Source organism: Crinia signifera, chromosome 2 (genome assembly GCF_055691185.1).
Source record: "Crinia signifera chromosome 2, ASM5569118v1, whole genome shotgun sequence".
Taxonomy (NCBI): Eukaryota; Metazoa; Chordata; class Amphibia; order Anura; family Myobatrachidae; genus Crinia; species Crinia signifera.
In genome coordinates, this window is record NC_139218.1 from 50,524,524 (window position 1) to 50,538,754 (window position 14,231).

The 14,231-nt window shown below is 45.6% G+C and overlaps 1 protein-coding gene across 1 annotated transcript in view; it reads right to left on the reverse strand.

Annotated features, from left to right (window-relative positions):
- Positions 1-14,231, reverse strand: part of ABHD11 (abhydrolase domain containing 11) — a 54,609-nt gene that overhangs the window by 7,999 nt on the left and 32,379 nt on the right. The window contains exons 3-4 of the mRNA XM_083172047.1: positions 13,373-13,546; positions 2,562-2,732 (exon numbers count right to left, since the gene is read on the reverse strand). Of these exons, the coding sequence (XP_083028173.1) occupies positions 2,562-2,732; positions 13,373-13,546 (345 nt within the window). The remainder of the gene's footprint in view (positions 1-2,561; positions 2,733-13,372; positions 13,547-14,231) is intronic.

Sequence of the window (14,231 nt, forward strand, 5' to 3'; positions counted from 1 at the left end):
TACCTTTTTTACATAACCCGTCTTTCCAAAACGGACAAGCATCCTATCCCTTTTCTGTGTGGCACAAACATGGTCTAAAGAATGTAGATCAGATTATAAATGGCGAGATGGGACAACCACTGCAGCTTCCACGGGCCGTGGAACAGTTCCCAATATTGAGATCTTTCCCTTTAGCATATATGCAGGCCTGACATTACATAATTGGCCTCTGCGACAACCCACTGGATAATTTGCTGATGAAATAAAATTCCTCTTTTAAGGCAATTTCTGTGCATTACTATTTCCTTCATGACCCCAGGAACTATGAAACTCAACAAACGGGGCTGGCACAATGGAGAGATCAATTCCCACTACTCACTCTTAAATAAATATTGAGGTCATTTGAACTATCTTTTAAATTAATCCCACTGACATCTTATATGGAATTATTTTTAAATGTACTTCATAGGACATACCGACGGTTTGGGTCCAGATTTGGAGATACGTAACTCAGTATTTGGTAAACTGCTTGCCATTGACTCCTGAATGGGCAATTTTTGGCATCACACCGGAAGGAACTCGTGTACCCCAGGGAGTTTTGTAAGCTGCTCATAATAATATCTGCGCCCGCAAAAAAAATGTATCCTTCAGTTATGGATCCAACCCACAGCCCCCCTTTATCACTTTTTATGACTAAATTGTTCTATGTTTTTTTAGAATGGAGTGGCTTGAGGCCTCCTTACAAAAAGAAAAGTTAATTGAAAAGTTTTTCGAGACACGGGAAAGTTATATAGATACCCTGTCAGAATCCATGAAAGAGCAGATATGGAAGAGTTTTAAGAACACTTTGTGGTATGAAACGCAAATGTGTGCACAAGACCCCTCACCATATCACTTGCTGTAACATGATCTATGGTCACACTATCTCTCTTGATAGTATTTTCTTTGGTTAAGTGTGGATGTGGTCTTTGGGCGCAGATCCGGGTACACATATTTTTCTGTTTTTTTAAATTCAATGTTTATACTGTGTGAAATTGCTACGAATTATGTGATGGAGTTTGTACTTTCTTCTTGCATACATATTGTACTGATCGCACGTTTCGTTATGTGCATAGAGATTGCATTTTTATTGTACTTTTTGATCATGCTTTAATAAAACAAAAGTATTTTTAAAAATTCATTAGAAAGGCCATCAGGCCCCGGGGATTTGCCCAGTTTGAGAAGCTTAATAGTGGCCAGAACTTCCGCTTCATTTATTGGGGTCAATAGCGATTGGGAGGAATCAGGATCTAAAGAAGGGAGGGAGAGGGACTCCATGAAGGAGAGTTTCTGAATGTTATCTAGAGGGGGCGGAGTTATGTACAGTGACTGCAGTCTCTCAGAAATATGGCTGCCTGAATGAACCACAGTACTATCTATCTTCTGCAGAGCTGAAATATTGGAATGGGGATGCTGGCCCTTCAATAGGTTAGATAAAAATCTACTAGACTTGTTCCCGTATATGTGGAATCTAGTCGGGGACAAAAATGACAGCCTGAATTCAAACTGGGATATCAGGGTGTCCAAAAGATTATTTTGTTCAAAATAACGGGTTTTATTGAGTAAGGTGGGGAAACTTCGAAATTGCTGGTAGGTTTCGGTTAATTTAGATTGGGAGTCTAGATATAGTTTTTGGGATTCTTTTTTATGTTTGGTCATGAAAGAGATAATAGATCCTCTAATGACAGGTTTAGAGGCCTGCCAGAAAAGGAGCGGCACATCTTCCTCAGCAGAGAGGTTGTTATGTTTAAAATCCATCCATGTGGCCTCTAACATATTCCAAAAGTTCCTTGAGTCAGTAAGTTGGGACAGGAAACGCCATTGTCTAGCAGGGCCTTTATGTAAGAAGGTGGCAAGAGACACCCAGGCGACTGCGTGATCCGATAAGGTAATTGGTTCTAAGGCAGAGTCTAAAACTAGTGGAAACAGTGTCGAGGATATGAGAATGTAATCTATTCTCGAGAGGGATCCATGAGCTGCCGACAAACAAGAATATTCACAGTCTACCGGATGGCAGACCCTCCAGACATCAATCAGATGTAGCTGAGTCAGCAGGTATATTTTGGTTTGGAACGCCTAGCAGGAGCAGTGGTATTTTTATCTAGAGTATTAGAGGCAGTTAGATTGAAGTCACCAGCCAGAACAATGTTTTGGTGAGCGTAGGGAAGTAGTTTAGCAGCAATTTTAAAAAAAAATTGGCTATGGTTAGTGTTGGGGACATATATGTTGGCAAGGACTTGTGTGAACAGAGACGTTGAGGACAGCCCTGCATTGTCTTCGGTCATGAAGAAACCGGTCATCCCCACATGTGCCATACCATTCCCACATGTGCCATACCATCCCCACATGTGCCATACCATCCCCACATGTACCATACCATCCCCACATGTACCATACCATCCCTACATGTACCATACCATCCCCACATGAGCCATACCATCCCCACATGTGCCATACCATCCCCACATGTGCCATACCAGCCCCACATGTGCCATACAATCCTCCCACATATGCTATAGCATGCAGATGACACAACACTGTACCTTCACTGTGGCACTGAGCTGCTCCTCTGCCAGTCTCCTGGCAGCCGACCTTGGCATCTTTCCCTCCAATTGTACATGTTGCATAGCTTTGATATATTGTGGGAATCCAGTTTGGGGGACTGTTGGAGAAGGACTTATGTCCACTGATACCAATCGCTCCACCAGATGAGGCTGAGATACAGAGAAGGTTAGATGTATATATTACACTGTAATACAGGGTACAGAGGTCTGTAGCAGCAGGAGAGTGGGGCATATGTATTAAGCCTTAAACAGAGATAAACATGAGGGTGTTAAGGTGCATACACACTGGGCGATTTTGCCCAGCATGTATGGACAGTGACGATCGCTGAAATTTCTGGGCTGAAATCCGCTTAAGGTGCCCATACACTGAGCCGATTTGGGCCGATTTCATGGAATCGGGCCATGAAATCGGCCCAAATTGTGTCAGTTTTATGTCCCCTCAGGTCTGAGGCGCGGTCCCTCACTGAGCGATTTTCTCCTTGCCCATCGATTGAATGGAGCAGGAGGCTATGGAAAGCTGTTGAGTCTGCTGGTGAAACCAGCATTCAAACGGCAGCCTCCGGCGATGATGCATCAGCGCTCACCGCCTGCCCACACACACTAGGCGGCTTTGGAGCTGAAAGCAGCTCCAATGATGAAACGGAGATGCTGTCAGCTCAAAGCCGACCAGTGTGTATGGGCCTTGAAAGAGTGATAAAAGTCCAGCCAATCAGCTCCTAACTGTGTTTGAAATGTGTCAGTTAGGAGTTGATTGGCTGGACATTAATCACACTCGCATTTATCTCTTTTTAAGGCTTAATGCATCTGCCCCACTTATGCATAGCCACAGATCATGTATGTTACATGCACCTGTGCTCTCACATGCTGTATGGTCTGTAAGTAATACAAGTACTGACAAGTCATGTTATCATTGCAGGGTTCTCATTTTCCACACATTTCTAGTAAATAAAATATTATTGGGACAAGCATTAACACCACACAATGACCATAATGCATGGAAACATTCTACATACAGGACTTGCAAATAGAGCAATAAGCACGACATGCAACGCTTGTAAAGACTGGCATATAATATACTATGACATATTATTATAGTTTAACAGCAGCCAACTGGTCTATCAAAGCAAGTTAACTAATCGTATAAAATGTCAAAAAGCCATTGAAAGGAATAGAGTATGACACAGCGCAGAACTTGTATGACATTTATAGTTTCTGTAAAGAACGGACATATATATAACTTTCCTAACCTTCATGATAACGTCGTTTCACACAGACATGAGACACAGATAATGGTCTGGATGCTCTAACATCTGTCGCCCCTCCCCGCCAGCTACCGCATTCATACTCATCACATACTGTATGCACTAACATATGCGATTAGTAACGCGATAAGAGCTGTCCTTTGTGATGCAGCGCTGTCCCTGGACTTCTCGGTCTTAGACCCGGGAATCCCTCTGTGCATGCGCAAAGATAAGCCCATAGGCTTCTACGGTGTTTTACAGATAATGGGGTTTTTACCACGTTTTCGGTTTAGAGCATCCCGCCTACGGAGTTTAGTCCCAGATATGCATCTAAGTAGCAAGCTCTAGCAAGAACTCCAGCAAGTCCTGTGTCCCCATCATGAGAATGGACTCACTACAAACTGTAAATCAACAGACAGAGAGTGAGTGAGGTGACGAGGTGGAGGGGTGTGTGTGAGGTGAGGAGGCGGAGGAGTTTGTGTGAGGTGACAAGGCTGAGGGGTGACGTGGTTTGCAGGGGAAGATGGGAGATGGCAGGTCACCGGATGTCATCTGCCCACCCTCTTCCCTCAGAATGTGCACACACATCTAAGGTTGCTCTGATCAGGAGGGACCGCAGCCAGAATCTCCCATCCCTGCTGCGATCCCTGCTGTACTGCCGCTGGCTGCCTCCCCCATAGGTTTCTATGAGGGATGAAAAGCTGGCCGATGTATCAACATAGGGCAGCAGCACATCGCATCCCTGGGCTACTGTCATTGAGAGATGGCGGTAGCTCATTGGAGCCTATGGGCTACACACCGCACTGCTACTGAACGGCACAGAACTGCGTTCTGTCAGTTAATTTTGGAGGAGGAATGGTTCTGCCTCCGTATGCTTACCTTGCCCCGCTGTCTGTCCTGCAACGCTAAAGGAGACAGCCGAGCAGAGCGGTGGTATACCCGGCTGTCTCAGTGCAGGTCCATGCATCCCCTGGCACCAAGCATGTTACCCCTAGCAATGAGCATGTAGGTAAGCAGCAATTATGTGGCATTATATGTAATGGGCATTACTGTGTGTGGCATATGTGTAATGGGCATTACCATGTGTGGCATATGTGTAATGGGCATTACGGTGTGTGGCATAATGTGTAATGAGCATTACGGTGTGCATAATCCCATGTCCCACAAAGCCATGCCCTACATTTTTGCTGTTGGGTTGTTTTGCACTGTGGAGTATATTTTGAATTATGTGTCCCACATTATTCTTTTTGTGGGTGTGTGAAATAGGCCATAAATGTAAAGCTTGCAGTAATGTATACGTTACCACCGCCACTGCCTCCTCATGTATATATATATTTTTTTTAATTCAATAGATTTTTATTGAGAATGACCAGGTATAACATCTTAACATTAGCAATATGCATAGTAAGTTAGAGTACATTATATACATTTGAGAGATTAGAGAGAACATAAAAAGACACTCAATATGGGTATAATGTTAGTTACTATTCCACGTGGCCATTCATTTTGTGTTTTATGGTCAATACAGTATTAATACAAAACCATGAAAGTTGGTTAAAGGGGATTGAGATGGGAGGGTGGGGAAAAGGGGAGGGGGGTTGAGGAGAGGGGAAGAGAAAGACCTGTATGCAAATGCATAAACACATTCAGAGCTTTGTATACATGTACATACATACATATGAACATTTATCTATTTAAATGGGTCGAAAGAATCGCTAAGTAATTGCAGCAGAGTGAAGTGACAGGGAAACAGGTAAAGAGAAAAAAAAGATAAAATATATATATATATGTATATAATAGGAAAGAGTCAAGGAAGAAGAAGAAGAGCCCTCTCAGCGGAGTCCGGGTAGTGGTAGAACACGAAAGAGATACCACGGGGACCATATTGTTTGGAACTTGGCTACAGAATTATTCCGGAGACTAGTGATATATTCCATTTCGGCTATGTAGTTAATCCTATTTATCAAAGCATTCAGGGAGGGTGCATTGGTATCTTTCCAGTGCTTAGCTATTAGAGATTTGGCTGCCATGCATATATGCATGGTAAGCTTGTCCTGATGTTTAGGGAGGTCGGGGATAGGGGCATGAAGTAAGGCGATAGAAGGGGAGAGGTCGAGCCTTTGTCCCAAACATTGTCTAATCAAGGTTTCAACCAGGTTCCAGAATGGACGAAGAGAGGTGCATGTCCACCATGTGTGGAAAAAGGAACCTACTTGTCCACATAGCCTCCAGCATTGGTTCGATGTAGCGGGGAATATGGAATGTAGCCTGGTGGGCACTAAGTACCATCGGGTGTAAACACGTTTCTTTTATTGCTACACTTAGGGGGATTTGGCTATACGCAATCTAATTTCTTCCCATTGCTCGTCTTCCATTGGTTGGGAAAGATCTGCTTCCTAGGCTAGTTCATGTGGTTCGCGGGGTGGTGGGTCTGGGGCCAAAATTGAGTGGTAGATTGTAGAGATGTTCCCTTTGCTGCAACTAGAGGATAAGCATAGCCTTTCAAATGAAGAGGGCTGTCTCATTGTAGTAGATCTCGTTTGAGAATTGAGAAAGCTTTGTATTTGGATATATTGAAAGCTATGAGAGTGGGGTATTCCAAAGCGCTCTCTGCATTCCTCAAAGGAGGACGGGGCATTTTGGCCTCTGAGATGGATAAATCTGGTAATTCCGCGAGATCGCCATGTGCCTGCCATAGTGCGTTCGGTTCCCGGGATAAATGCCGGGTGGCCCCAGATTGGGGTCAGCGGAGATGGGTGAGAAGACAAGTTGTGGCTAGCTGACGCTTTGTCCCATAGGCGGATTGTAAAATTTACCGTGGGTATAAGGTATGCCGAGGGTGGTCTGCAGGATCTAGGGAGCCACAAGAAATAATCTAGTTGGCTTCCCTGAAGTAGGGCATTTTCAATATCCACCCATTTCTTAGTGCCTTGTGGTGAGTGCCAGGATATAATATGATTAAGTTGACATGCTATGTAGTATGCGTATAAATTAGGGTATCCCAGTCCCCCCAGAGCGGTCTGTTTGGTTAAAATCGAGCGCCGTATTCTTGGTTTACGATTGGCCCAGACGAATTTATGACACATTTTTTGGAGAGAGGTAAAGGTTGAGCGGGGTACCGAGATTGGAATTGTTTGGAATAAGTATAGAATGCGAGGGAGTAGGTTCATTTTGAGGGTGTTTATTCTGCCAATCCATGAAATGTATAGTCGGTTCCATTTAATCATGTCTTGTGTAAGTACCTTAATAATGGGGTCAAAGTTGGCCTTGTAGAGAGCGGAGTAAGTTTTGGTAATGTTTATGCCGAGATATTTAATGGATTGTGGTCTCCAGAGGAAGGGGAAGGATGAGGTGAGGGAAGCATATGTTTGGGGTGGGATGTTAAACGCCATCGCTTCAGATTTGGTGTGGTTAACTCTATAGCCTGAGAGGGAACCATTAAGACTGAGTTCTGATTGGAGGTTGGGAAGAGATATCAGCGGATTCGAAAGGGTTAAGAGGACGTCGTCCGCAAAAAGCGATATCTTGTACGAATTATGTCCGATAGTGATACCTCCTATGTCGGTATTAGCACGGATACGAGCTGCAAGGGGCTCGATACACAGGGCGAAGATCAGGGGTGAAAGGGGACAGCCTTGGCGTGTGCCATTTTTCAACTGAAACCGTGAGGAGTTTAGACCGTTAGTCGCTACTGTCGATGAGGGCTGCGAGTAGAGGGCTTTATTGGCCGTGAGAAAGTGACCTTGAAGGCCAAAGGTGGAGAGCGTCGCAAATAGAAAGGGCCAGGAGATACGGTCAAACGCCTTTTCGGCGTCGAGTGCTAAGGCGACTGCTGGAATTTTGGAAGAGGTGATGTGGTGTATCAGGTTGATAGTACGCCTAGTATTATAAGATGCCTGTCTGCCCGGGATGAATCCTACTTGATCTGGGTCTATCAGTGAGGCCAAAACTGAATTTAAACGAGAAGCCAGTATCTTAGCAAAAAGCTTGAGATCTGTATTAATGAGTGAGATAGGCCTGTAGTTAGAACAAGATGTAGGATCCTTGCCGGGTTTCGGGATGACAATAATACGGGAGTTCATGGAGTCCTTGTGGAAAGGGGCTCCCTTCATGATTTTGTTGAAATGGGAGACCATGTGCGGAGTGAGTTGTGGTGCAAAGGTTTTGTAATAGATCATCGGATAGCCATCGGGACCAGGGGCCTTAGACGGTTTTTGGGATTTCAGAGCTGCCTCCAATTCTTCTGACGTAATATCGGCGTTTAACATCAAATTTGCTGAGTCATCTATGTGGGGGAGGGCGCATGAGTCTAGGTATTGACGGATCTTAAGAGTCTGGTTGGCGGGATCTGGAGGAGTCTCCAGGTTATATAAGGCTTTATAGTAGTCTAAAAAAATATTGTTAATTCTTTTAGGGTCAAATGTCGGGTTACCTGAGGAGTCTTTAATGGAGTGTATTGTTTGGTTCGCTTTTTTCGCACATAATTTGTTAGCCAGAAGGGTGTGGGCCTTGTTACTTTTGTCATAGAACGATTGATTGGCCCAGCGTAGTGAGCGTTCCACTTTTTCCGCTAAAAGGGATTGTAATTCGGCTCGTGTGTTTGAAAGTTTCGTCAGGATTTGCTGGGAGTGGGTACGTTTATGTTCCCTATCTAGTTCCGTTAAGGATGCATTGAGAGTTTGAATACGCTTTTCTTGTTCTTTTTTCCGTCTAGATAGGTATTGGATGATGGTCCCCCTTATGACTGCCTTATGGGCTTCCCAAATTGTTGATTCACTGCAGTCATCTTGTAAATTATGAGCGAAATACTCCTGAATATTAGTTTTAATTAACTCTTGAAATTGTGGGATCTTCAACACAGTTTCGTTAAGTCTCCATGAGGGTTTACTGGTGGAGATTTCAAATATATCAAAGGAAGTAACTAGTGCCAAGTGATCAGTCCACGTAAGAGGGACTATTGAGGCGCTCTGGGCGGACTGGGATAAGGAGGAGCAACCCAGGAACATATCTAAACGTGAGTAAACATCATGTGGTTTAGAAAAAAAATGTATAGTCTCTAGTAGTGGGATGAAGACACCTCCATATATCATACAGGGCCGCCCCGGCAATGCAGTTGCGTAGCGTGGATGAGTTTGGGATTTGATTACCTTGTACAGGGCCAGATTTATCCATATGGGTGAGAGCCGTATTGAAATCCCCTCCTATAAGTGTTTTGCCTCGTCTAAATACTTCAAGTACCCGGAAAAATTTCCTAAAGAATTTAGCTTGCCCAGTGTTAGGAGCGTATATGTTGGCCAGTGTAACCTCTTCATGTCCAAATTTTCCTCTAATTATAAGATATCGACCTTCACTATCACATTTGGACTCTTTAGTTGAATTATTTGAGTACCATGCTAGAGGAAAAAATTTAGATGTCAGGGAGGGGTGAGAACTACCTTTCAAGTGCGTTTCCTGTAGGAATACTACATCGCTACGTAAGGTCTTTAGCGATCTGTGCAAATGAGAGCGTTTCTGAGGCGTGTTAAGGCCTTTAACATTTATGGATACACACTGCAGAGGCATGATACAAGTAGATCCAAGTTTAGTTTAGGTATTTAATTAGAGTGAGGCCCCAGACCCCGATGAGAGGGGAGAGAATAAAAAGAAAAAGAGGAGAGAGAAAAAAAAAAAGGGGGGATGAGTAAAGGGGGGGGGGGGGGGGGGGGGGGGGAGATAATACAGCAAAAATAAAAAGTAAAAAATAAGTAGACAAGATGCTCTGGAAAACCAGGGAAATTGTCCACTAAGGTTGAGCTCTATTCCAAATTGAGCTCACTGGTGGGAAATATATAAATAATCAACAACCCGCAGGGTCCTTCAAACCCAACAGGTGAAAGCACAACAGTTATCCCAATGAAAGGAGGAGGGTGGCCCGCCAGATAGGCACGGGTCCCCTGCCCCCCGCCATTAGTTTTGAACAGTAGTAAGTAGATTATACTTAACTCCAAACAGAGCCCAGAGACCCAACAAGTAAATAAGTGTAATGAAGGACGCTACGCTGACCGGTATGCAGGCGCGGAGCGTGAAATAACCACATAGTCCCGCTTAACTTGCGTCCAGCACACCGGGCAGGGCCGCGTACATGGAAACCCAATACATAACGTTAACAACTTAGTACTGAATTTTAGAGTTTGGCTGGCTGATATTCAAACAGCCAGAGTGGTAAAGAGGTTAAACTGTAACTTTAACTTTCAAAACTGTACCATACCCAGGGGCAGTCCAATGTAATGCAGCCTAGAAGAGAAAAGTGTTTGTTCAGGCGTATTGGTTCCAACATAAATGGAAAGGGAGCAAACCGATGAGAGAAGGATCATCCCGGGGATGAGGTTTTAGTGGTTGCTGGATCAGTTCCAGACGGGGGTACCAGCTGGAGCTTACGTAGTAGGCGGTGACCTTCCTCGGGTGAACGGATGGTTTGAACCTTTCCTTCAATGTCCACTATTAAACGAAAAGGGAAACCCCATTGATATTTGTATCCGTTGTCCCGTAGCACTGAAGTGACGATACGTAGGTCTCGTCTTTTAGCAATTGTCACTGGGGATAAATCTTGGTAGATTTGGATGCGGGCTCCCTCGAATAAGATCGATGAGGAGTTTCTGCTTGCCAGTGTGATGTCATTTTTAATTTTGAAGGAGAGGAACCGAAGTATAACATCCCTGGGTGGGTCTGAGTCCTTTGGCTTAGGTCTTAATGCACGGTGTGCTCTCTCTATTTGAATCACCGGCTCAGTAAGAGATGGCGCCAAAGAAATGAAAAGCCGTTTGAGGTATGGCTCAAGTTCGGATGTAGATATCGTTTCCGGGATATTGCGGATTCGAAGGTTATTCCGTCTTTCGCGATTTCCACTATCTTCTAATTTCCAGTTCTCTGTACAGATGGTACATATCTTCGCCCACTTTGTTCTGAAATTCTAGGTGTTTTTCTAACTGTATTTCTACCGATGTGGTGCGGGATTCTAAGGCGGATATGTCTGATTTTAGTTCTCCAATGGCTGACTGAAGAGCTGAGGTGAAAGAGTTCTTTAGGTCCATTATCATGCTTTGGATAGATTGGATATCTTCTTTGGTAGATTGGGCGTCTTTGGGGTCCATCTTTTGCGAGGGTGAAGAGGACGGTAGTGGCGAAGCGGGAGCTAATTTCTCTTTACGTGAAAAGTGTTTGGATATATCGTGTGGAGCACCTTTGTTGGTCCGCGTGCTCGCTCTGCGCATAATAATTATTGTGTTTAAGTGGGTTTCGTTTCGTTATCTTGAAATAGGTCTCCCTGGGCTTATTATAATTTCCAAGAGCGGGGGGGGGGGGGGGGGGAGGGGGAGCGCGTCGCCTTTGAATCACATCATGTGAGGGGTCTGTGTCCAAGGTGGATGGGAGAAGCCAGCATTAAAAGTGTTTAGGGGCTGTCTCTGGGTTATAGTATAAACACGAATTGACGCTGTGGGGAGAGGAGCATCAGAAGTTTAGGATCTGTGATTCAGAGGTGCTACAGAGTTTGGAGCACAGAGCAGTTGCAGTGTGAGTAATATCAGGTTTGGTAGCACTGCAAGGTTGTTATATATATTAAAAGACCCTGCTCCAAAAGGCCTGCTGCAGCCCCCTCCAGTATGGTGCTATGGAGTTTTGTACACAAAGCAGTGTCAGTGTGTTTAGTAACAGGTTTGGCAGCAGTGCAAGGTATTTATATATATTAAAAGTTCCTGCTTCAAAAGGGCAGCTGCAGCCCCCTCCAGTATGGTGCTATGGAGTTTTGTACACAAAGCAGTGTCAGTGTGTTTAGTAACAGGTTTGGCAGCAGTGCAAGGTATTTATATATATTAAAAGTTCCTGCTTCAAAAGGGCAGCTGCAGTCACCTCCAGTATGGTGCTATGGGGTTTTGTACACAAAGCAGTATCAGTGTGTTTAGTAACAGGTTTGGCAGCAGTGCAAGGTATTTATATATATTAAAAGTTCCTGCTTCAAAAGGGCAGCTGCAGCCACCTCCAATATGGCTGCTGGGCACAGTAATGTAGTCAGGAGCTGAGGCGAATGCCACCTTCAAGATGGCCGCCGCCGAACGGCAATGCAAGTTCCCTGTGCAGGCAGGGCTTTCAGGGGTCCCCGTTTAGGTCTCAGGGGGGGTCCCCAGCTATCATCAGGGGTGCCCCCAGTCACAGGCTGCCTCGGGGTTCAGCGACACAGCGGGGAAGCGCGGCTCCGACCACTCGCGAAAAGCAAGATGGCCGCCGATAGTGGGAGCGGCGGGATCGGAGCCTCAGGCCGTCCAGCAGCAAGGTACCGTGGATGGGGAGGGGGGGACTCAGGACTCACCCGCTGTTTCTGACGGCGGTCGTAGAGGTCAGGCGCCGCTAGCCGCTCTCTCTCCGCACAGCCGCCCGTCGCAGATCTCCGGCAGCGGGAGCTCAGCTCAGCAGGTCTCAGCTCACAGGGGGGGGTGAGGTGGAGGCCGCAATCTGCAAGGACCCGAAAACGGGTCCCCCGACTCCGCGACGCCCACCAAGTTCGTCCCCCACAGGTCAGGAGGCACACAGTATGGGGACAGTTCCCTTGTAGGTGTCCAGGAGGTCCCCTGGAAAAGGTATATCCACCGGGCTGCAGGAGCTCACAGATGGTGCGACTGCTCTCGGCTTCAGCCAGGCCACGCCCCCTCCTCATGTATATTTTGTTATGGCGGTAACATATACATTGCTAGCGCAGGTGAACGGATTTCTCCCTACGTACAATGCTGCAAATGAAATCGTAGACATGCACATGGATGGGATTTTGCCCAGTTGGGGCTGCGCAGGGTGGATTTTACCTGATCGCTTGGCTCCGAATATACGCAGCCCAGCGATCAGTTCTGAACCAGGCCCCAGGAACAGAAATGCACTGAATAAAATGGCCGCTGCTTCCACCCTTGGAATACAAACCCAGCCCATTATGTAAAGGTGCATACACACAGGGCGACTTTGAGCTGAAAGTCGCTCAAAACAGGAGGTTTGAGCGGCTTTCAGCTCAAAGCCGCCCAGTGTGTATGGTCCGGCGATGAGCGCAGCTGCGCGCTCCCGCATCATCGCCAGGAAAGCCGTTCATCTGCTGGTTATACCAGCAGATGAGCGGCTTTCAGGACGGCTTTGCATAGCACTCCGCTATGTAAAGCCTTCCTCCCCCCTCCGTCGGCGCCAGGCAGGGGGAAAGCCGCTCAGTGTGTATGCACTGAGCGGCTTTCCCCGCAGCGATGATTGGCATCATCACTGTCCATACACGCTGGGCATAGTCGCCCAGTGTGTATGGACCTTAAATAACCTTTTATATGAAAGATTTTCAGCAAAGTCTATTGCCACCTGAAAATCTCTCGCTCTTTGGGAAAATAGCTCAGTGTGTACGCACTACTTTGGTGATAGATATCTTTCAAAGATTTTGGCAAAGTCTTTTGAAATGAAAATCTTCGAGTGTGTATGGGCCTTTAATGTCTGCATTCAGAACTGTTTTCACTGTCTATAGTCATGGCAACAACGTTTCCCTGTTCAGCTTACTTTTTGCAGTGCCACGGTCATGGCAGTCTTGCCACCCATGCTGTGACCAATTAACACACAATTGGGGATGTTCAGTTGCTGTAGTAGCTGGCACACATCAGCGCTCATCTCACTGTAGGTAATAACGTCACAATGAGGACTGCTGCCATGGTTACGGGCATCTACCGTCAGCACCTGCATGAAATAATATGGACATAATAATAATAATAATAATAAAAAAACATGATTTTATTTATATAGCGCTCTCTTTCTCCAACAGGACTGAAGGCACTTTACAGACATCAAGAACAATGCACATAGCGGCAGTGAATCCGCAGCTTAGCAAGCAAGTCTGTATTACCCCATAATACAGATAACACAGACATCAGAAGAAGAGGCATAGTAAGCATAATGAAGGATCAGTGTAGGCATTTTGGATATTAACTTCCACATGTTGTGTATTCCACCGTCACAAAGTACCAGGTGAGGCAGCCATCTTGGGTGCACTGTAAGATTACCTTGGTTGAAATAGCGATACTAGTTTTCATTCTAGCACCCGCCATATTTGAAAACCCATGCAGTTCCTCTTCCCTGCCTGGCATGTCGCTGTCTGCTGTGGTGTTTCTAGCACAGGACTGGTTTGCATATTACTGCTGATATACAGACCACACTATGCTAGAAGCACTACAGCAAACAGCGACACCCCAGGCAGGTAAGAGGAACTGCATGGGTTTTCAAATATGGCGGGTGGTAGAATGAACACTAGATACTGTGGTAACGTGTTTGAAAATAAAGGGCGAGATGTAATAGGGTGTGATTTTTTTAGACGATTTTCAGTTTTAACCCCTTCATGACAGAGCCAGTTTGTGCCTTCATGACA